General features: G+C 39.2%; 2 protein-coding genes across 2 annotated transcripts in view; one reads left to right on the forward strand and one right to left on the reverse strand.

Annotated features, from left to right (window-relative positions):
- The window catches only part of Cpsf73 (cleavage and polyadenylation specificity factor 73), a 31,510-nt gene extending 7,754 nt beyond the window's left edge, over window positions 1–23,756 (forward strand). Inside the window, exons 9-17 of the mRNA XM_074098073.1 lie at window positions 10,196–10,325; window positions 11,551–11,726; window positions 13,786–13,926; window positions 14,577–14,685; window positions 16,749–16,840; window positions 17,463–17,555; window positions 18,887–19,012; window positions 22,132–22,254; window positions 22,810–23,756. Coding sequence (XP_073954174.1) covers window positions 10,196–10,325; window positions 11,551–11,726; window positions 13,786–13,926; window positions 14,577–14,685; window positions 16,749–16,840; window positions 17,463–17,555; window positions 18,887–19,012; window positions 22,132–22,254; window positions 22,810–22,914 — 1,095 coding nt within the window. The 3' untranslated portion in view covers window positions 22,915–23,756. The remainder of the gene's footprint in view (window positions 1–10,195; window positions 10,326–11,550; window positions 11,727–13,785; window positions 13,927–14,576; window positions 14,686–16,748; window positions 16,841–17,462; window positions 17,556–18,886; window positions 19,013–22,131; window positions 22,255–22,809) is intronic.
- Window positions 336–8,063, reverse strand: LOC141435363 (delta(24)-sterol reductase-like). The gene is made up of 5 exons (XM_074098074.1): window positions 7,847–8,063; window positions 5,179–5,366; window positions 2,901–3,011; window positions 2,200–2,356; window positions 336–1,840 (listed from the first exon to the last, which is right to left on the reverse strand). The coding sequence occupies exons 1-5, from the start codon at window positions 7,878–7,880 to the stop codon at window positions 696–698; spliced, it is 1,635 nt and encodes a 544-aa protein (XP_073954175.1). The 5' UTR covers window positions 7,881–8,063; the 3' UTR covers window positions 336–695.
- Window positions 23,757–24,578: the final 822 nt, after the last annotated feature.

A 24,578-nucleotide genomic window follows, 5' to 3' on the forward strand; every position in this document is an offset into this window, starting at 1 on the left:
TCCGAACACGAATTGGTGGCTATGGTAAATCACATGTAATAAACGTGTATAAAATTACACCGCAAATTCGTTATAAAACTCTATTTTTATATATTTTATTTAGAATGATAATTAGAAATCACTTTCCGCATCGCCAGACACTTTGTAGGGTTGCAACCACCTGCCAGACACCCTTAAATAAGGTTTCAATAGACACCTGACAAAATATTACCGGATTAATCGCGGTCCTTTGGCTGTTTCTTCGAAGGAATAACTGCGTTTATGTTTTTCGCCCTTGTTCCGTTCGCAGTAGCACCTTCAGTTCTTGCAAAATAAAACAATTAAAATGCATTTATTCATATAAAAGATTCTCATATACTTAAACTTCTTTTTTTTTAACATTACAAATAGGGTAAACAATCTTGACATGACTTATGATACCAAAATAATGTAAATGATCATACGTACTTGCCAATTGTTAAATATTTGCTGTGACTTATTTTTCAAAAAAGTGTTTTTTAATAAAAAAACACGTCAAGATCGCTTACCTTCTTTCTAATGCTAAAAAAACGAAGTATAGATAGGTACAAAACATACATTTATTTTTGAATAAATTATTTTTATTACGTGCGTAATTATTTATATTCTGTCATGTAAAAACCACACTTATATACATGAAACTTCCGCCACGTTTATAAATGTGCTGGAACCTTAATTTATTCACCTATAACATTCTGCTCGCCTATAGCGAACACATCCAACTCAGGCTTGACTTTATCATACAAATGGGGGAACGCCCCCTCCGCGCCATACTTCTTCCTCACTCTCTCATACAGCGACAAATCAAACATATCCTCGAACTCTTCCCTCGTCATAAAAATATCGGCGTACAGAAACGAAAAGCCACCAACGTCCCTAGTGAACTTTTCCATTTTTCTCATGGCGTCCACTGGGTTATAGGGCTTCTTGTATTTGACCTTCCCTGGTACTCCATAGACACCCAAGTCATTAAACATGGCGTAGCTAGTTCCAGGGACAATGTATTTTGGATCAGGTCGCTTTAATTGACCGGAGGAAGGCCCATGATCTATTACTTTGCACGGGTATACGAGCAGAGGATATTTGTCAAAGAGTTCCGTAGCTATTTCTATCTGTTTTTCCAACTCCTTTATAGGTAAGACAATGTCTTGGAAGACTTGTTTGGTGAACGTGTAGGCTCGGACTCCTGGGGTTGTGGTGAACTTCAAGAACGCTGGTTTTGGTGGTAACAGCCAGCCGAAAAGCTTCCTGAATAGAAGGTGGTTTCCGAACGATAGCATGTCCTCAACGACCCAGAATATGGCTCTGTTGTGACGTAGCAGATAGTCTCTTAAAGGTATCAGTTCTACAGTTTCTCCCTTCTCTAGAAACGTTTCCACATGTTTGTAGAACCAGGGTTTGCACCATAGGGAGCACCTGTTTACTGGTATATTTGGGTCGTAGTCTGAATAGTCTCCAGTCATAATGACGGCTTCATCTTTGCTAAATATCGTCGCTTCTATATAGTCAGGGAACTCCTTTGGGTTTGCTTCATAAGCCCCTGATAGTTCCCTTATCCTATTGCAGTAATTCACTTGTCCTTTGACTGGGGTGTACTTGATTTTGATGTATGGTTTTATTTTGACTATTTTCAAGGTTAAAGCGACTAGGAATCCTAGGCTCCCGTGGGACCACGCTAGGGTCCGGAATAGGTCTTCGTTTTCGGTGGCCGTAGCCGTTACCAAGGAACCGTCGGCGGTGACGACCTCGTAGCTCGTGATCGTTTCGTGGTACAGGCCCGCTTTGTGGGAGTGCGTTGACATACCCGTTCCAAACGCCAGACCTGATGGAAAAATACGATTGTTTTTAGATACTTTCTTCTTGTAGTTTTGACGTTAAAGGTAATTTAATGAAATTGTAAATTTAATTTGTGAATTTGCTAAAAGCTAAAAGTAAAATGATTATTGTTTTATTTACTACTTATAAATTCAATTAGATCTGAGAAGTGAACTCTGTGAAAATATCTATTATTGAGCTATTGTAAAAAATACCTAACATCGAAGGCTAAGGCGCTCCCGCCAACGCTACGCTTCTTTATGCAAGTTCGCTGTTATGCACAATTATGCTATGCTAAATCTGTTATGCGAAATCATATTGAGACAATTAATGGTATGCGAAATAAGATACACCCGATCGTAGTACCTCCAAGCGTAGCGTCGTCTATCTCTATGGTGACAGCCAGCGAGTACCCTCGCGGGATCAGGTACTTGGTGATGTCTCCGATGGTGACCATGGGCTCCACCCGCACGGTCATGTTATCCTCGTCTAGCTCCAGGATATCGTATAGGGGTATTGGTACCTAGGGAGACATAGCTTTTGATTTCGTCACTACTTCGAAAAAAGCTCGTATCTCAAAATCGATACTTTTTCTGAATGAACTTTATGAACATTATTTCAAGAGTCAATTTTGTTGACGCATTTATTTGAGATACGAGTTTTTTTTTAAAGTAGTGACGATTTGTTGAATCAGGCCTTACTTTGCGGAGGTCCGTATCAATGAAATTAAAACAATTATTTTGCTCCCCCGCAACCTTGTGATAGCTACGACTATAAAAGAAATATGTGTTCATGCAGCTGTATGTGCATGCGTGGGCGACTGAGCTTTGCTAGGAGTTTTTTTTTGCCATACCTCAAAGATGCGTGTTTTCCCAGAAGCCACATACTTTTGGGAGAAATTGTTAGAACCGTTTCCGAAATAAATGAACATACAAGAATTGCTTGTTTAAGATATAAGATTCTATCTTAGCCGCATGTACATAAATTTATTCTATTCTACTCTATTCTATACTAATCTATTCAATCAACTCATTTGTATTCTCTGGCGTTGCCACTACATGCCTAACCTGATGATGTAGATGTTTTTGGAAGAATGTCGTAGAAAGAGACAGCCAGTTGGGGCGCGCTGTGCAGAGTAGCTTCCTCTCACTCGCTGGCAGCTTGTTCCATGCTTGCACCTGCAAAATTAAAATATCATAAGATTGAGCACAAGACAGGTACATTTATGACACAAAGGCCTGTTGCACAACTCTAATAACTTCTAGAACTTTTATGTAACACTATACTTCATTCAATTTAGAATTGGAGGCCACAGCAACATTGTATTGCGCCTGGTCAACTATTTCTTACCTAGCAAATAGTCCAATACAATAGTCTGGGAGCCGCAAAATGAAATTGTTTTAATGCCACTTTATTTGCGTGTCGTCAATTGTTATTCTAGTACAAATTGTAAAGAGATTACAGTTCACGAGCCGCAATACAATGTTGCTGTGGCCTCCAATTCTAAATTAAATGAAGTATAGCTGTTGCCCGCGACTCACTCGCTATCGCTATCACTCGGGAACTATGCAATTTTACGGGATAAAAGCTATCCTATGTCTTTACTCAGGGCTCAAATGATCTGCAAACCGAATTTCATCTAAATCCGTTCAGAGGTGACAAATTTTTTCATTTACAATATTAGTGGGATATTAGTAAATAGGATAATTTATAATTCTAAGACAGAAGATAATATATGTCCCATAAAATATCAGGGACTTATCAGAGAACTGACTGTTGTCCGGGATTCCATCCTTGAACAACTTGTTTATCGCTCTGCGTTATTCCGTGCTGCGTGCCTGACTGGCAGACAGGCTAACAGTTCCTCGCGAGTCTCGCGGCGTTGTCACATGGTCAGTCACGTTAATAGAATAATAAAAAAACCGGCCAAGAGCGTGTCGGACACGCCAAAGATAGGGTTCCGTAGCCATTACGAAAAACATTAAGTAATATTATGTGCGTTAAACAACAAATTACACAATTAAAACACTTACTACAGTCTTACAGCCTTATTCATAAAAAATCCTTAATTGAGGTTTGATCGGTCTGTTACTTAGCAGACTGATTAAGCTTGTTAGACGGTTGTCAAGAAGTATGATTCATAAACGCTTGCTAGCAGTCTGCTAGTTGTTGAGCTGCTGATAGACGGATTAGACGCGTTATGTTGGCCACCTTGACAAATCAAAGACAAAAAATGGCCTAATCGATAATTAAAAAAAAAAAATGACAGCAGTGACAGCAAATTACCAGGAAAAAAAATAAAAAGCGAGATGTTTGTTTTCCCGCCATTTCCGATCCGCATGTTTATGTTGTGCAAAAAGCCATAATTATGTTAATCATCCTTATTTTTTTTTTCATATTTATTGTTAATTTATTGTTGCTAATTTAGAGGATTTTTAAATACAAATTCCTGAAAATAAATTTTCCTGTTTTTTTTTAATCTGCGTAGCCCTGCCTTCACTATAAATATCTTCGGTACCTATGGTTTTTTGCTCTAGTCAAAGTCAGCTGTTCAAACTTGTGGCGGCCATTTTGTGACTTAGCAGAGAGATAAAGGAGGGTCTACGGTCCTCTAACTTTAGCAGAGCCTTGATCGACTGATTAGCGCTAACAGACGTTTATGAATCATGTTTTTTAGCATCGGGCCTTCAAGGAGCCTTCAAGGAGGCTCTAACTTTTTATGAATAAGGCTGTTAAAATCTATTACCAGAAAAAGAGCGTATCTTCACGGCACTTACGTCCTTTTGTTGAGAAGCGCAGTTTTTCGGCAATAACTCAAAAACGGTATATCCGATCATGTTGAAACCAATTTTCGTTGAAAGTATTTATTAAGCGTTACATTTTCATATTTTTTTTGCATATTTTTTGGACAAACGGTTTACAAGATAGAGGGGGGGCGGGGCACAATTTTTGCTACTTTGGCAGCGTTTATTTCCGGTAATCTTCTCTTAACCTTACTATCTTTTCAAAAGAACTGTAGAACTATGTGGCACACGTTAATGCGCGTTAAAAAAATTTTTTTTTTCAATTTCTGTTACGTGTATGGAGTGCCCCCCCCTATAAATATTTATTTTTGTAATTTAACTACAAAACTAAATAATGGCTTTGACAAGACCTCTGTACTCAAAATTTCATTGATATACATATTGTGGTTTTCAGACAGACAGACAGACGGACTTGACGAAACTATAAGGGTTCCGTTTTTGCCATTTTGGCTCCGGAACCCTAAAAAACTGCCGCTGGTTTGGAAAAATCTCTGTTGGGAAAAACCTGGCAAGAAACAACCTATATCCAAGAGCATCTTACCTGCCTCTGTATTTCCCTGACATTGTCCCCGTGCCGGCTCTGTCCGCGCATGCGCGTCGCGGCCGCGCGCGCCCGCAGCAGCAGCGTGAATATGAAGCTCGCCGGGAGACAGAACACGAGGACCACCAGCTCGCGGTGTTCTTCCAGCCAGCGGACTATGCGGGCTTTCCAGCTGGCTGGCAGCATCGCTGTGGGACAGAGATGGGCATTTATTCGAATCCGACTAATATTAGGCTGCATATGGCCGGTTACTGGGAGCCCAGCTGTCCATCATCCCGCTCGAGTCTCAAAGGGCTAACAATGAGGGTTATCGCGTGTGAATTCGCCGCTAGAGGCGCTAGTGTAGCGTGAGGTCTCCGAAATGTCAAATCTCATAGTTTTTTGGTGAGCTACACGGATTTATTTATAATTAGAATAATTTTGAGAATATTTTGCATTACCTGAAATTAATGATGGCAATTATGCGTTCCGGGGCAATGAATGTCTGTGTTATGAGACAGTTCTGTCTTTCGGAAACTTTTGTCCTCCCTTGTTTTCCGAACAAAACGGGACTACGCAACACTGTGGTTGCTCGATATTTTTATGGTACGGTTTTAAGGTGTATTAAATATGATTTTAATCTAAACTTTGTTTTCACGCCCGTAATAACAGACTTTGAAAGCCACACTTAAAAATCTCACGCAACAGTAGCGCCATCTAGAAAGACATAAAACGATAGCCCTCATTCCTGCTCATTTAGGGGCTGTTTCACCATCCATTGATTAGTGTTAACTGGCGGTTAGGTGTGATGCCGTCTCTATTTGTTTTGTTATATATTTTGACTTTGACTTTGAAAAGTGGTCCAATGATTTATTCGCGTATAAAGTGGCCCATTAGTGGGAATTTTTAGGCTGGTCACGACTTTGAATGGGGAACTATTAAACTTAACAGAATCCTTTACTAAAGTACTATTCAATGGAAAAAATCAATCGTGTAAACAAAGCAATTTTTCACGATTACTCCGTAGTTACTTACATTTGTATGCCAATCCCTATCATATTCACATCTCAATGAACTCACCACTGTTTTTAACAATCATTTTATCATTAAATAATCGTGTAAATATGTTTATTTTATATAATTAATTGGAAGACGAAAATCCGTTATATTTGTCAAATTGACATGATAATTTTTTCCTCACCGAAGTTGGTCTATGGTCGGTCTAGTCTCTGGAAATTTAGTGCTGTACCTACAAAATTAATTATTTGACTGAACCAACCTTACCTACCGATAATTATGGCTGGCTCTGCAAATTGGGGAATTTTATTGGTTCAGGTTGTAGAGCGTATTCATAAGCATACCTATTAACTTATTCGTAATATTAATTATTTGTGTTAAGTTACACTATTTAATGAAGGTTTATAAAGGTTTCTAATCCTATCCTACTATCCTACTTCCTACTATATCCTACTATTATATTATAAATGTGAAAGTTTGTGAGTGAGTATGTTTGTTACTTCTTCACGCTGAAACGGCTGGACGGATTTGGATGAAATTTGGCGAAAAGTTACCCGATATTCCCATGGGATAGGGATAAAATCTTGAAATAACAACCGCTGAGCTTAGAGTCATGAAATTTGGTATGTAGGTAGTTGGACGTCTGGAATAACACATAGGCGACTTTTTGACCCGATATTCCCATGGGATACTAAGACTAGGGATAAAATCTTGAAATAACAACCGCTGGGCTAAGAGCCATGAAATTTAGTATGTAGGTAGCTGGACTTCTGGAATAACACATGGGCTACTTTTATTCCGATATTCCCACAAGATAGGGATAAAATTTCGAACTCATAACCGCTGGGCTTAGTCATGAAATTTGACCATGATAGTTTTTAATGTAATGTCAATGAAAACAACGATTTAATTTTCGGGAATTCCCACGGGAATTTTTAAAAATCCCGGTATTTCAGCTGCTGGACCTAATGATTTACGTGTGCGAAGCCGCGGGTAAACACTAGTTGGACGATAAAATAGTATTATAGTACAAATTATGTAGATTTCTATTTTTCATATTTTTTTTCTATTTACACTAATATAGCCGTTTTTTGTATAGTTTTATTTTTATATTTATAATGGTAACCCGGGGCTATTGTAGCTGGGGGGATATTGTATCTGAGCCGTCTAATGGCGTCCATACGACGCCATGCTCGCCATGTTCATGTGTGTTGTGTGAAGATAGTCTTCTGTCGAACACAACGTAAAATGGCCGAGAAGAAAATGGCGTCGTAAGGACGCCATCAGACGGTTCAGATACAATATCCCCCCAGCTACAATAAGGCGGTATAAATAAACTTGTATTTTCATTTCGCTACTATTTATCATAGCTGTAAACATACAAATAAACAATACTTAAATAATGAAATATGAATAAATTCAAAATAATTATTTACTGCTGATTGAAGTATGTTAAAGAGCATTCACATCACTAGAGCTAACGTCAGTCAGTTAGTCAGCCAGTCGTCAGTCAAGTGTCAATGTCAGTCGCCACATTTGTTTACACGATTGATTTTTTCCATTGAATAGTACTTTAGACTTGTTTTTGTATTTTTAATTTTTGTTAAAAGTTGTCGGGTTTAATTTTCTTTTATAAACTCTTTCTTTTTAGTCAGTGGAAAAGTACACAAACCGTAAATAATCATTACACTTCCGGATATCAACATTTCAAGTACAAATTAAACCACTATTCGCAAGTCACTCACATAACCGCTAATACCGTACTAATATTGTATTCGGAATGAGTCAACAGACAACCTAATCTCCAGCTATACAGACAATACACTGATACTGAAAAGTAAGTTGGCTCCGATAACTTATCAAGCTAGTGGTGCAGCTGTGGTTAATAAGCTGTTATCTGTCAGGACAACACTGATTATTCTAAAGATATGTTAAATAACCTAACCATAAAAATTTCATTTTTAATACAAGCCTTTTTTTGCTGACTGTACTTTTTGTTAACTGTACTTGCATTGTCACCCAAACTACATTTGCATACCAAATTTCAAGTCGATGCTATTAATCGTTGAAGAGTTCCGTCCGCTCCTGACTGGACTACCAGGATGTCATTACTAGATTATTGTATTGTCACGCGATTTGCATAAGTATTCCAAATTTCAAGTCAATCTGACTACTGGAAGTTGGTCAAATTTAACTTGCAAGATTTGACTACAGACAGACAGACAGACAACGGGACTGGTGAAACTAAATAAAAGCTTGTAAATAAAATTACTCTTCCATACCTTACTACGGCTTGGGTCTTAATTTGAGCAATAACAGTTAGGATTAGGTAATAAAACACGCCTTCAGTAAATAAATAAAAATTGAAGGTAGTTTTATATGACGATTAGTCTATTAACTTTTTGTGGGTAGTTTTGTGTGAAAAAAGTATAGATGGGTATTTGGGGAGCTACAGTGACAAATTAAAACCGTTTCCTTCTGACAAATGAAAACTTTTGTACCGCAATTTTTCTTAATACATTATTATTATTTTTAACGTTTGTTTTGGTTTGCCAGTCTAACATCTGGTAGCATGGTGAACGGTTATGTGCTCTGAAGATGAGCTCTGGTTGAGTTCGAAACGCGTCAGTGTAGTGTGGGTAGTGGTGATAGATGGGTTTGTGTGATTTGTGTGTGTTCTTACAGTGTGGAGGTGGAGGAACTGCATGAACATACATTTCTTGCATAAATAGCTCGCGTTTGACCACTATCTTATAAAAAAGAAAGAAAATGAAACCGTGGTGGCCTCGTGGTTTGACATATAGCCTCTCAAGCAGAGGATCGTGGGTTCAAAGCCCGGCTCGCACCTCTGAGTTTTTCCAAATTCATGTGCGAAATTACATTTGAAATTTACCACGAGCTTTACGTCGAAGGAAGCCTAAGCCCTCTCATTATGAGAGGAGGCCTGTGCCCAGCAGTGGGACGTATATAGGCTGGGATGATGAATACTATAAACGCCAAAGTTTGTATACATGAATGTTTGGATGTTTGTTACTCTTTCACGCCAAAACTACTGAACGGATTGGCATGCAATTGGGTATACAGGTAATATATACCCTGGTTTAACATATAGGCTACTTTCTATCCCGAAATAATGTATGGTTCCTGTGGTATCATAAAAGTTTTAAACTACATACTAATTCTGCGCGAGCGAAGCCGCGGGCAGAAGCTTGTATGTATTATCTTGGACGGCTAAGCGAACAAATATGTAGGTCCTCTCATAGCTCAAGATTAAAATCCTGTCCACGATATGCCACCAACAAATGAAGCGTTTTTAGGGTTCCGGAGCCAAAATGGCAAAAACGGAACCCTTATAGTTTCGCCATGTCTGTCTGTCTGTCCGTCCGCGGCTTTGCTCACGGACTATCAATGCTAGAAAGCTGTAATTTTGCACGAATATGTATGTAAACTATGCCGACAAAATGTTACAATAAAAATTTCAAAAAAGTTTTTTTTTAGTGTACCTCTCATAGACGTAAAGTGGGGGTGATTTTTTTCTCTCATCTAACCTTGTAGTGTGGGGTATCGTTGGATAGGTCATTTAAAATCATTAGGGGGTTGCTAAAACGATTTTTCGATTCAGTGTTTTTTTTGCAAAATATTCAACTTTAAAGTGCAAATTTTCATTAAAATCCTCTAAAATCTAAACCGATGGGTGGAAAATTTTGAAAAAATCAGAATGGTAATCAAACTTTCAAGCTATAACGGCTAGGTTTTCTTGAGAATTATTAGTAGTTTAATAGTAAATAGCAGCCTAAGGTATAAAATATACCTAAAGTTGGAAGATTCCTAGAAAAATATTACTTATTTTTTTCATAATGGCTACGGAACCCTATTTTGGGCGTGTCCGACACGCTCTTGACCGGTTTTAAAAGTATTTTTTTGTCAACTACTCTAATATTTCTTAACTTTCTACCATAAAACCACCTGTACATTTGTAACCCAGGAGACTGCTGTTATTAACTTATCGTCCATGTTCCAGGGCATAGACCACTTCGAGGACATCGGGCCGTGCGTGATCCTCGCGTCGCCGGGCATGATGCAGTCGGGGCTGTCCCGGGAACTGTTCGAGTCCTGGTGCACGGACCCCAAGAACGGCGTCATCATAGCCGGTAACCTGCTGACACTGATTGGTTTCCAGGGCTGCCGTGGAACCACACTTTATGACTTGACTTTTCATGTGTTACCGTTTTGGATGTCTTTTTATGCATTTGTTATAGTCTGTCAAAAAAGAGAAGAAATGAAAAAGTGGCAACACTGTAGTGTCCTCCCTTTTTGGTTTGACAGGGTTTGAAAGGGATGACACTACAGTGTTGCCACTTTTTAATTTCTTCTCTTTTTTGACAGACTATAGTTCTTTACCTCAAAAGCATAAATTCCTTGTAGCGTTTCACCGAATCGCATTTCACCTCGACCTAACAAAATTTCAATAGAATCTTGTACTTGGCGCAATTTTTCGCGTAGCTTTTTACATTAGTAGTTTATTATAAATTGGTAGCATCTCATTTTTCGTGTAGTTTTTACCCTTAGACGCATTTCTCCGCGATCGATGTTTGCTTGGGACTCTAATTAATTTGACGCGTTAATTGATGTTTGCACTAAAATCCCTACTTCCCTACTAATATTATAAATGCGAAAGTAACTCTGTCTGTCTGTCTGTCTGTCTGTCTGTTACGCTTTCACGTCGAAACACTGAACCGATTTTGATGAAATTTGGTATATAGATATTTTGAACCCCAAGGATCAACATAGGATACCTTTTATTCCGGTAGAGGGCGCCACCGCGCGATAACCTAGATCCGCGCAGACGAAGTCGCGGGCATAAGCTAGTATACTATAAATACTACTTTTTTCTATAATACACGATCAAGGTGAAATGCGACTAAAACTAAAAGCGACTAAAAAAAAAACACAATTGAGCAAGGTCCGCCCGGATTGCTACCACCATCTTGCTCGCTAATCCTGCCGTGAAGCAGCAGTGCTTGCACTGTTGTTTCGGCGTGGAGAGTAAGACAGCCGGTGAAATTACTGGCAGGTATCCCATCTTGGGCCTCTAGGTTGGCATTGCATCTGCAATACCCCTGGTGATCTCTTACCATCAGGAGACCATCATGCTCGTTTGCCATCCAGTCGAATATAAAAAAACAGAATGACATAGGTACAGTCACCAGCCTTAATATCTGCCACAGCGGAGCGTGCAAAAATATCTGACACGTCCTTCCGGCCCCAGAAATAGAGTCGTATCAGATATTTATGCACGCTTGTTGTGTCAGATATTGGTGCTGGTGACTGTACACTAAATAATTGATCATTTGCTTATGCTTTGGCTGTCTTCAGGCTACTGCGTGGAAGGCACACTGGCCAAGACCATCCTCTCGGAGCCCGAGGAGGTGACCTCGATGTCCGGCCAGAAGTTGCCGCTCCGTATGTCCGTGGACTACATATCTTTCTCCGCCCACACCGACTACCAGCAGACTTCGGAGTTCATCAACATACTGAAGCCACCTCATGTCGTGAGTATTAGACGCCCGATGGAATAACCTAACCAACAAATAGTTGGAAAACCCCCGAATTCAAAGTTTAATATCACAAAAATGGCTGAACCGATTTTGGTAAAACATGTCTAAGAACCATCGCTAGAAAATCTGTTTTCAATTAAAAAAACCGCATTCAAATCGGTCCACCCGCTTGAGAGCTACGGTGCCACAGACTAGACATGGGTAAAAGCGTTACATTTTGATATCAGTAAAACGTCACAGTGAGAAATCATCGTGACTTTGTCACGCCTGTTACTCGTGTGACTGCATGATATTTGTGACACGTCACGGTCCCGTAATGAACGTATTTTTGTCACTGTTATTTGAACGTGCCTAAAGACTAGAGTCTTCGACCAGTGTGTGTTGCCAGTGATGACTTATGGCGCTGAGACGTGGTCCTTGACTGTTGGCCTCTTAGAGAGGCTCAAAGTCACGCAACGAGCTATGGAGAGAGCTATGCTTGGAGTTTCTTTGCGCGATAGAATCCGGAATACAGAAATTCGTCGAAGAACTAAAGTCACTGACATAGCTGGAAAAATATGCAAATTGAAGTGGCAATGGGCGGGCCACATCGCTCGAAGAACAGATAACCGTTGGGGGAGAAAAGTCCTCGAGTGGCGACCACGAACCGGAAGACGAAGCGTTGGCAGGCCTCCCACCAGGTGGACTGACGACATCGTGAGAGTAACGGGAAACCGGTGGATGCAAGTGGCGAGTTGTCGTTCATTTGTGGCGTTCTAAGGGGAGGCCTTTGTCCAGCAGTGGACGTCTTCGGGCTGATGATGATGATGATGATGATGTCACGCGTGTTACTCAGTCATACCAATATTATAAATGCGAAAGTGTGTGTTTGTATGTTTGTCCGTCTTTCACGTCGGAACGGAGCGACAGATCGACGTGATTTTTGGCATGGATAGTTTTATGAGCCAGAGAATGGCATAGGCTACTTTTTATCCCGGAAAAATGCATAGTTCCCGAGGGAACAGCGCGCGATAACCGAATACCACGCGGGCGGAGCCGCGGGAAAAAGCTAGTGTCACCATATATGATATTGTCGCGGTGCGATTCCGAACACTCCCGACTGAGCCCGATTAGAACCGAGTCACAGTCACAGCGCTCCACGGCGTCGTGACTTGAGTAACAGAGACTGCGCTAGGCGCTAGGAACAGTAGGAACGTAAGTGATTTTGTAACGTTGTTCTTTTGACGGCGAGTCACTGTGACTTTGTCACCGTGACGTTATATATCCCGCATGTCTGCCACAGACAGACACACAGACACACATAGCGGTCATTCCGTTTTCCGTATTCCAAATTCCCGTATTCTCTATTGATTTCGTTTCCTTACCTTTACGCGTCTGTGGCGGATGCGCAAGCCGCGCGAGCCAGAAAAAAAAAAAAAAAAAAACTTATAACACCCCTATTTTTGCGTCGGGGGTTAAAAAGAGGGGTGTTAGAAGTTTGATGCCGATGTCTGTCTGTGCCAGGTCTTAAACAGATGGATCAAAGCTGCGGGGAGTCGCAGATGTGCAATTTTTGAGATATAGTATTTTGTAGTGACAATGTCGGGGGTTATACAACTTTTCTATGTTGGTAAGTTTACCTTCTACTTGTACTAGGCCAAAAACTCGGTCAAGAGCGAGCGGGACTCGTGCACCGAGAGATCCGTAGAAATTTGCTGGTACCTACGATTGATTATCTAGCGTCGACAGAGCTTTGCTCGGAAGCAAAATATACGCAGTGTTGGATCATTTTCGATTGGTTGCTGACACAAACAGACAGATATAGAAAAATATTTTGAGACTTTCCATTGGTTGTGCTATGAGAGCCTGTTATAGCTTAAATTGAATATAGATATTTTAAAAATGACAAAACCATCAGCAATACTATCAATAGCAATATATATTATTTATCATCCAAGTGCGCAGAACGTAGGAAAGTCACATGAGTATCAGTGATTAAAACACGAGCGCAGCGAGGGTTTCAAACCCACGTAGAGAATTATTTTTAAGTAGCACTAAGTTAAGTTTTGTGTAGGTGTTGGTGCACGGGGAGCAGAACGAGATGTCTCGCCTGAAGGCGGCGCTGCAGCGCGAGCACCGCGGCGCGCTGCTGGTGCACACGCCGCGCAACACGCAGCTGCTGGCGCTCACCTTCCGCGGGGACACCACCGCCAAGGTACTGTATGCTGTACCTAGGTACCTTAACAACCGGAGTCACGGGTGCTGCTGAGCTGTTCCACCTCGCGAAGGACAAGAAGAAATGTTCCGAGTTGCTGGCCAACCTTCAGTAATTGGAGAGGCACCACAAGAGGAACAATACTCATAACAAATTACCACAGCCGGTGTGTCTGTGTGATGGAGTGACGATAACCATATTTTTTCTAAAATTTAAAATAAGAATAGGTACTTACACATTTTTATTATGAAAAAGGTCCAAATAACTCAAGTTTTTTTTAAATACCACCTTTTGCCTGAAAAGGGCAGTATAGATCGTAGGTACTTTCAACTACACCCTGGTTCTCACTCATTTCATTAGTAATAATAATAATTCAATTTATTTATATCTTCAATAGTGTAAGTATTTATTGCACATAAAACACAAAATGTACAGTTAACATCTTTTGTTAATGTCATGTGTTTTATGTACAATAAAGAGATGCACAAAGACGAACTTGCTCCTTAAAGGGATCTCTTCCAGTTAACCTTTGAAAGATTGATAGTATCGTCAATGGACAACCGAAGGTTACACTCATTAAGAAGGTAGCGCGTGATGAAAAACATAATGTTGTTAATAAATACTTATATGTTACTTGGTGTGTTCCGCAGGTGATGGGCTCGCTGGCCATGGACCCTCCCGAGGAGGGCAAGCAGCTGCAAGGCATCCTGGTCAAGAGAAACTTCAACTACCACATCCTGGCTCCTAGCGACCTTAATAGTAAGACATATTTCTACCTCTGGTATCTGCATAGGTTCTTTTTTTTTATTTTTTATTTGACTGGATGGCAAACGAGCAAGTGGGTCTCTTAATGGTAAGAGATCACCACCGCCCATAAACATCTGCAACACCAGGGGTATTGCAGATGCGTTGCCAACCTAGAGGCCTAAGATGGGATACCTCAAGTGCCAGTTATTTCACCGGCTGTCTTACTCTCCACGCCGAAACACAACAGTGCAAGCACTGCTGCTTCACGGCAGGATTAGCGAGTAAGATGGTGGTAGCAATCCGGGCGGACCTTGCACAAGGTCCTACCACCTGCCAAACGGTTCAGACGAGTTCATAAACTTATGAGCGAAAATTTGATCAAAAATATCTGAACACTACTCTATTGTTCACGGCGTAGAAGCGTATTCATTTTCATTCATAATCGTGACCAGCTCAAAAATTAAGGTCCCGACTGTTGGAGTTTAACATAACAAAGTTTTAGACTACTAGAGTTGTTTATATCGCGATTATATCCACCCGAGCGGTAGGCGAGGGTTAATAGTTAAGTCGAGGGTAAAATGCTAGGAAATTTTGCATCAACAATGTAAATAAACGGTAATTTACTTTTATTTTTCATGCATTGCTGTTTCTATAGTAAATTATTGATATTCCCCAATTTTTTTACTATGAAATTAAATAATGTTGAAATATTAAAATTTTATAATAACTAAAATTCATTTATTGTCCGTTATGTAAGTATTCATTAATCAATAATTGTTTATGTATACATATTTTAATTAATCTATAAAGTTGATTTAACAATAATTAAGTAATAAAATAAAATAGAATGGGTGTTGGCCAGTAGACAATGAACCGGTGGACTTTTTTTATTTTTTATTTTCGCCACTTGCAGTGCGAAAAAGAACATTGTGAAACGTTTCACAATGAAATGTCAAAGTTGCGATCACACAATGCACCTCATTGGATTACCGATAGCGATATCGCTAGCAGCACATTGTAGTACGCGAGTAGAAATAGTCGATTATTGTCGTGGCCTGGAAGTAGGCAATTGCTGGCTGAGTATGAGTATTAAACGGACGAGCTTGCGAGTCCGTTTAACTAATACGAAGCCAGCAATTGCTATTCCAGCCGAGACTAATATAAAGCTTTTCTCAAAAATGGTGAATAATTCTGAAATAGAATAAACTTTTTCTCAAAAATATATTATAAAATTTAATTTTATTCCAATATTTTTCTTATGCTTTCCCGCCTTTTTCATTAAAAATAAACTGCAGTGTATTTTTCACCGAAAACACCACAAGCTATTTCAGACCCAATAGAAAAAGTCCGGAGTTCCCACAAAATATCAGATACTGGCCATTAGACTTGGCTGTATACGACTTGTGCCAACATTTCCAAGGCCTATTTAACTTAATAAAAAAAATGTGACTGATTGCAGGCGCGCTAATTCATTATTGTCGAGCTAGCGCGCCTGCAACCTTTTTAACTTTTTAATTTTTTCGCTGACCATAAACTATGCACTTCACCTTCTGATATGTAAAGAATAATGTCAACTTTTACGGTCATTTTTGAGAAAAAGTTTTTTAGTAGTTATTTGTAATGAATTAGCGCGCCTGCAATCAGTCACTTTTTTTTAAAGTTAAAAAGGCCATGGAATTGTTGGCACAAGTCGTATACAGCAAGTCTAATGGCCGGTATCAGATATTTTGTTGGAACTCCGGACTTTTTCTATTGGGTCTGAAATAGCTTGTGGTGTTTTCGGTGGAAAATACACCTGCAGTTTATTTTTAATGAAAAAGGCGGGAAAGCATAAGAAAAATATTGGAATAAAATTAAATTTTACAATATATTTTGAGAAAAAGTTAATTCTATTTCAGAATTATTCACCATTTTTGAGAAAAGCTTTATATTAGTCTCGGCTGGAATAGCAATTGCTGGCTTCGTATTAGTTAAACGGACTCGCAAGCTCGTCCGTTTAATACTCATACTCAGCCAGCAATTGCCTACTTCCAGGCCACGACAATAATCTACTAATGTAATGCACTTGGTTATAGAATACACGGAGTTGACGCAATCGGAGGTGTCGCAGCGGCAGTCGATCCACTACGCCGGCTCGCTGCCGCTGTTGCGACACGTCGTCATGCAGGTAACGAACTGGCCCTTTACGAAGGACTGTTAAATTAGAACTTCAGAGCTTCGTATCTTGCCGTCCCGGTGACGCTTATGTCGTTTCGTACGAGAGTGAACGGGACGGTGCGATATTAACTTCGTTTTTTGAATTTCGTAGAAGCCCCTCTCAGGTATTCATTATTACAAAATGTTAACTGTACTTAATATTAGATTTTTATATGGAAGTATAGATCTATTTATATAAAACTAATTCCTAGCTTTAGTTAAAATGAAAAATTATTGTGTAAGACTGTTTGTTTCTAAATAAAATAAAATAAAAATAAAGCTCAAAATCGATAATTTTTCCGAGTTAACTTTACGTTATTTCAAAGGCCAATTTTGTTGACGTTTTAATTTTAGTAACGATATTTATTTCTTTCGAATCTAGTTAATTTTGATCCACTTCCAGTAGCCGAATTGTCTTGCAATTTGGTATACATAATATCTGGACGAGTCCTTTTATTGAAGAATGCTTTTAAAAAAAATGTATTTCATAATGCAGGTTGGAATATAATGCAACTACAGTCAGTGATAGAAGCCTATAACTAAAAATGTTTTTTTTTTTTCTAAATTAATATTGAAGTGTGTTGTGTCGGCAGGTTGCGGGCCAGGTGGAGTTCCTGAGCGAGACGCGCTGGCGACTCTACCACTGCGTCGACCTCACCATAGACCAGAACATGATCACGCTCGAGGTACGGGCCAATACCATGCATCGCGCCCTTTTTTTTTATCTAACGAACTAGTGGGTCTCCTGATGGTGAGAGATCACCACCGCCCATAGACACCTGTAACACCAGGGGGATTGCAAAGCGTTGCTAACCTAGAGCCCTAAGATGGGATACTTCAATGTATTTACATATCAAAGTCAAAGTCAAATATATTTATTAAATTTAGGCTATAACAATTGTGTTTTTGATGAACTAATAGAAAAGCTTCGTTTACCTCGCCTCGCTCCGCTCAGCTGTTTCCACGACAGATGTGCTGTGCGAGTACAACGTATTTCTCGCAAAACAACCTCTCACGAACTTCTGGTGGAAACGCTAAGGGCTAAATTTGATGCCGTCTCCGTCTATTTGAACAAAACAAATAGAGACGGCATCACACCTTACCGCCAGTTAACAGTAATCAATGGATGGTGAAACAGCCCCTTAGTGGCGGCCTCTGGTGGCCATAAAGTGCGGGGTCCCTTGATGATTGTGTATGGTCGATATTATTGTGTATTATATTTTTTTATAGCTGTCAGTGTTTTTGCATCATTGTCCGTATTATTATTTTGTATTTTATTTTCTTTATTCTGTTTGACATGCTGTTAATATTTAATTTGATAATGTTAAGTCTTAAGGGGATCCCATGCCCCAATGACCTTCGATCAGAATTCCTTAGTTTTCTAATGTTTTTTGTAGCTTATTATATTAACAACAACGGCTTTAAGTAATATAGAATCCCATGTTTACTTCAAAGTTCATTGTTTTCGAGATATTTGGCATCAAAGTTGAACAATTTTAGGCCAAAAAACTGGTTTTCTGGCCATAACTGTGGTTAATTAGTTTCAAATGAAAACCCTCGACCAGTTTTAAGAGACGTCAAAGACGAACCCAAATATGTAGATTTCGTATATGTTAGATCTTTCACGTCAATAGATATAGATAATATACGAAATAAGTGTTTTTTCAGACAATGTTTAAAAAAAAAACATACTAAATTAAGTATTAGTTTTTTTTTTCAAAATCCGGTAGACACAAATGGATATAAAAGATTGGAGAACCGATAGCCGTTTGACTTATAATTCTATCTGTAGTGCAAAAGTAGGAGATACGATTCAAAACTTGTCAAAAATCGATGAAAACCCCGGGTAGCCCCTTAAACCTATTGTAATAAATAATTTAATTGTACTCTATAGTAAATATTTATAAGATTTCTGTGCCCTTGCAGGGGGCATGTTCCTGGAATTCTTAATTAATGTACGTAAGACCTTATGTACAACATGAAACGCAATATATGAATTATTGTACGGTCGTCACAGTGGCAGGCGCAGCCGGTGACTGACATGTATGCGGACGCGCTGGTGGCGGCCATTTTGAGCGCGTCGTCGCTGCCGGCGCCGCGGTCGCTCCCGCTCGCGCCCAAACTTGACAGGATGCACTTCAAGGTGAGACCAGAATCACTACACTCTGGCCAGCGAAAGCTGTCCACGAGAAAACAAGGCAAATTAAAAAAAATGAGGCTGACAACACTTGCTGTACACTGATTAAACGATGTTGATACTTAGATATAATACAATACAATGTACTCTTTATTGTACACCAGAAATAGTAAGCGATACAGAAAACATATACACGGAGAGAAAATTACAAGGTAAGCGATAGGCGGCCTTATCGCTTAAGAGCGATCTCTTCCAGGCAGCCTTTTTTACAGAAAGAAGGATGGACTAGTTTACAGCACGTGGTGCATCAAAAGTAGATCAGAAAATTAAAACGCAACAAAAATATATCTACAAATGCATACATAATTATATCGTACATACATATAATACACGTCTAAAATAAATATAGGCAGTGAGATAAACAGCAACAAATAAATAGATTATCATAAAGCTAATTATTACAAGATGACAGATAGTGCTCCTTAAGCATAGATTTAAATAGTGACAAAGATTTTGCGCGTCGTAAGTCTGTCGGTAAAACAAATCGGTATTATTTAAATTTTCCAGATATTAAATTATAATCGGGACTCTTCAAGCTGCATCAAAATTCATGTAGTAATGTGTGAAAGTTGATGATGCACTTTAGGAGTCTCTTGGTAAATTTTATGACCTTTGTCAGTGCCTATTTAGACGCATCAATTTTTGGACCATAAATAATTCATTTATTTCTTATAGCAGAAGTATCAAAATTATATAAGTCGGGCCAGAATGACAATATTAATTATACCAGATTTAAGTTTTTTAAAAAATGCGTGGAAAGCTTTCGCTGGCTAGAGTCTATCGAATGGGATATAGGTTTTGCCACGAGAGTTAAAGTGAATGATTACCCACACAGCTACATCAAGAACTAATTGCACAAAAGGAGAATGAATGAAATGAATGAGTGAATGTCAAAAGCCCGCTGTCATTACATGACATGTTCTTGTGTGCGTGACCTCAACTTTGGTGGCACTACCTGTACCATAACTTCATTTGCCATAATTTCACATGCTATACAGTACAATGACTATATTGTATACCCAAATAGTATCGATCAACGTTTTCTTGTACAGCCGCCATCAGATATTTCAGAGCGGCCAAGGTGATCAAAAATATCGAAACGTGAACTCTAATACCTTAATAATAGAGTTGCATGTGCCGATATTTTTGACCACCTTGGCCGCTCCGGGACATCTGATGGCGACTGTACCATCAGCCAAATATGTGGTCTACCACCTTTAGGTTGATAATCGTTTGCATGTCATAAATCAATAATGCCAATAGACGTATCTGGCAACTGCAAGTTCGACTTTAGCGACATATGCATTTGATAGGAACTTGTTTAAAAATTGATAGACCACTTATTTGGCTGATGGTACCTAGATGCCGTGGTTACGTCCCTGGACAACTGTTTAAAACCATAGTTTTTATGTTTTCTGTGGTTAAAACTAATCAAGCGTACATTTTTATCGTAGTTACGTGTCGTAGTCAATAGTTCAAATGTTAACTGAAAGAGATCCTTTTATTTATTTATTATTTATTTATATTTTTTTCAAAACTTAACCCTTAGGCACTTGTCCCACCGCCGACGATGAGCGAGAAGCGAGTAGAGCGAGTAACTAGAAACGAGTGGGCGAGCAGCGAGAAGCGAGTGTAGTTTTGTCGCTCGGCTGTAAGCGAGTGTTCGCGTGCGACGGGCGATTACTCGCTCCACTCGACTCGCTCGTGCGGGGCGGCCGCCAAGCTGACATCGCTGAGCGAGTATCTATAGCTCAGCGAGTTTTATAGCTCTTGTCGCTGCGACAAAAGATGTAAGAGCGAGTTCTCGCCGACAGTGTAAACAGCCAGCGATCAACTATTAATATATGTGTCTCTTTTACTCACACAGGATCTTATATCTTTTGTTCGTTTCTTGAGCGAGAAAATAGTCGATAGCCAATCGTTTCCTCGCCGGCGGTGAGACCAGTGCCTTAATAAGGCCCCATGTATGTGTATGTGTGTGTGTTGGAGCATACTACCACAGAATCAAAAGTAGCTATCGAATACATACCTGACAAAGAATATTTTTAAAGCTTAGTTGTATTTCCAATAATTACAATGAATATTGTAACTTATTACTAAAGCAATAAGGTTGAATTTCCAAATCAATGCATGTGGTCGCTTAATCGCCTCTACCTTATTAAGGGTTAATCTATCATTACAGATAAATATGCCCAATGCGATAGACAAGTCAGATAATCTTGAAATTCTAGCCACACAATTTGTCAATACTTTACATAATAAATTATTTATGAGATAAGTTCGCATTTGTACATCGGTCTCTCAATGTAAATTGTTATTTTAATGTGTTTTTATGTAGAATAAAGTGTTATAACTCTTGAAAATACAAACTAAATATAGATGCACCAGCTACCTATACCCACTACACTGCAGTCTTGATCAGCAGTGGTGTAGCGGTATAGCACGCGGTACGGAATACCGAGGACCTGGGTTCGATTCCCAGTGCTAGTCTTATTTTTCTGGTTTCTCTGTGCATCTATATTTCAGTTTGTATTTTCAATTTAGGTTTTACGGGATGACCGTAAAAGTAAAAATTTGGAATTGAAATAAAAAATACAAAAAGATTCAAAAAAAAAAACAATCTTAAGTTATAACTCTTGTATAAAGCGTTATAACTCACTACTTACTACTACGTTACGCTACTTACGTTACTTCATGATGTTTTCTCATTCTTTTTTGATGGTAAGCGAAGATGTCTAAGATGGAGCACGCTTGCCCAATAAATTGCCCATTCATCCTAGTTTTTTAACCCCCTACGCAAAAAGAGGGGTGTTATAAGTTTGACCGCTATGTGTGTTTATCTGTGGCACCGTAGCTCTTAAACGGGTGGACCGATTTGAATGCGGTTTTTCTAGCGACGGTTCTTAGACATGTTTTATCAAAATCGGTTCAGCCATTTTTGAGATATTGAACTTTGAAGTGACAAAGTCGGGGGTTTTCCAACTTATTGTTGGTTACAGAGTGCTAATATTAGCGTTTGCTTTACAATCTTAACATTATTTTCATTTGTATCCCATGATTTTCAGGAGTGCGTGATCGAGATGCTGCAAGAGATGTACGGAGAAGACTCGGTGCCGAAGATGTTTAAGGGGGACAAACTGCACGTCCTCGTGGATAGCAAGCGGGCCGATATCGATCTCTACAGCATGGTCAGTCGTGCTCCATTTTTCTTAGCCATTTTTTTTGCTTCCCGAAAGTTGATAAAAAACTATAAAAATCAGTTCTAACATCTGGCGGCATGGTGATCGGTTGTGTTGCTCTGAAGATGAACCCTGGTTGTGTTCGAAACGCGTAGTGTAGTTGTGTTTGTGTCACTTGTGTGCTGAGCTGAGGAGCTGCAGACACATTTGTTGCATCTAATAGACATAATTGATGTCGCCTCAGTTATTGGACAGAACAGAATAACATACTTAACCTTTTCGCCGCCACGTCAAATACAAAAGACATCGACCATACGCCAGGGTTCCATATTGCAATACCTAAAATTGAACGTTAACACAATTGAACGAAGGTTGTTTTTGCATTGAAGTAATGGACGTATATATAAGTCGTTGGCGTCGAAAAGGTTAAAAGTCGATTGACCCAAAACGCTCGAAAAACATAACCCTCTTTCGTGCAGTCGGGTAACACCACGCCGTCGGTCACTCCACCATCTACTCCATAATTTTGTCCCTCGTACACAAACTATCTATCGCTTTATACAGGAGGTGTCGTGCGAAGACGAGAGCGTAGAACGAGCGGTACAGTCAGCCATCACTAACCTGTACGCGGCGCTCGCGCCCGTCAAGCCGCCGCCGCCCGCCGTCTGACCGCCGACTGTACCTCATCAGCCGGAAGACGTCCACTGCTGAACAAAGGCCTCCCCCTTAGAACGCCACAATGAACGACAACTCGCCACTTGCAACCACCGGTCGAGTCTCGTGATGTCGTCAGTCCACCAGTACCACTACCATGAGTTTACAGTGACCGTACCCGATAGCGACGGCGTAAATTATTTGTAGAGGCGCTGTACAATTCTCCATACAAATAATTTACGCCGTCGCTATCGAGTACGGTCACTGTAAACTCATAGTAGTGGTACTGGTTGAGGCCTGCCAACGTTTCGTCTTCCGGTTCGTGGTCGCCACTCGAGGGCTTTTTCTCCCAACGGTTATCTGTTCTCCAAACGATGTCGGCCGCTGTAATACTATTAGAATACAAAATACTCCAGTATTCTAACCCTTTTCCAGCCATAGTGCCTATATTGACCACTTAAATGTACACAAAAAATCGACATTGTTTTTTTACAATATGGTGAAAAATTAATGGTTTCTTTTTAAATATGATTCGCTGTTCAATTAATCCTTTATGCTAAACAATAAGAAAAAAAATGAAATTCATTAATTTTATTAGGTAGTTTGTCTAAATTGGTCGGGCCTGGAAAAGGGTTAAGTAAAAGGCTAAGGCAGAGTCTTAATTGATGAATGATGAAATTAATTGGTAGAATTTTGTCACTGACTGACCAAAAATCCATTGATTGTGACTGTGAATTATTGTTGTTAGTAAATAAAATGTTATGGGTTTGTACCCAAATTGACCTGGTCCCAAACTAAGTAGGGAATTAGTGTATGGAATGTGTAATTTATAAGAATAAAAAACCACTTTATTTTCATTTTCATTTATTTTATGAATAACCTAACCTAACCTAATAATATATCTTACATCTACTCAACAATGAGCTGTATAAAGAAAAGTATTGTTGCTTTTCAATATTTGAATGTGTGAATTTTTTATAAGGTCATGTGCAAAAATATGTTTCTATTCGAACCACTCAAAAATATGTCACCACGGCTTTATTACGTCTGTGGCACATATTTCTGAAGAATTTTATTAGTCATAAACTATTTTTTTAATCTGTGCGATATTGTATTTTTATCTGTATTGTTTTATTGTTACAGTCGGCAAATAAATATTTTCTTTCTTTTCCATATTCTTGCACTCGACTGTACTGTACAGTCGTACAATCTGTTTGCTCTTCAAAAGAAAAGCTGGAACCCATACGCCTGCTTTGACATAAGCTCGCTTCCGAGGCTTTCGGAATTTATGTGCGCAATACGGTATTTGGCAACTCCTGATTTTGCCATATCTTAATATTATTATGAAAATATAGATAAGCAGATAGTGTTTAGCGAAGAGAAAATTTAAATAGGTTGTAAATTGGGTTTATAGTGATTTTTGAAAAATCTATATACCTGTCTCTTTCTCAAACGTTTTCTCTATGCAGCAAGTATGGCTACTGGCGTGTAACGTCACATGCCAGTATGTCTTTCTCTGTCTAATCTTGATTTCAAACCTTATAACTATTTGAAAAGGTAGCTTAAAAATTGTTTTTCTATTCGGTTACAGGCATTGTGTAGTTTTAATTTATAAAACATATACAAAATAGTCAAATACCGTATTTAAATTTACGGCGAAGGAAGACATTGCGCGGACA

This window comes from Choristoneura fumiferana, chromosome 14 (genome assembly GCF_025370935.1).
Source record: "Choristoneura fumiferana chromosome 14, NRCan_CFum_1, whole genome shotgun sequence".
In the NCBI taxonomy this organism is placed as follows: domain Eukaryota; kingdom Metazoa; phylum Arthropoda; class Insecta; order Lepidoptera; family Tortricidae; genus Choristoneura; species Choristoneura fumiferana.

Excerpts from the sequence above, each read along its gene's own strand:
- LOC141435363 (XM_074098074.1), bottom strand. The coding sequence starts at position 7,880 with ATGTTGATATCCGGAAGTGTAATGATTATTTACG. Across the intron at positions 2,357-2,900 it reads AAAAACATCTACATCATCAG|GTACCAATACCCCTATACGA; the intron begins GTTAGGCATGTA and ends ATGTCTCCCTAG. Across the intron at positions 1,841-2,199 it reads AGACGACGCTACGCTTGGAG|GTCTGGCGTTTGGAACGGGT; the intron begins GTACTACGATCG and ends TTTTTCCATCAG.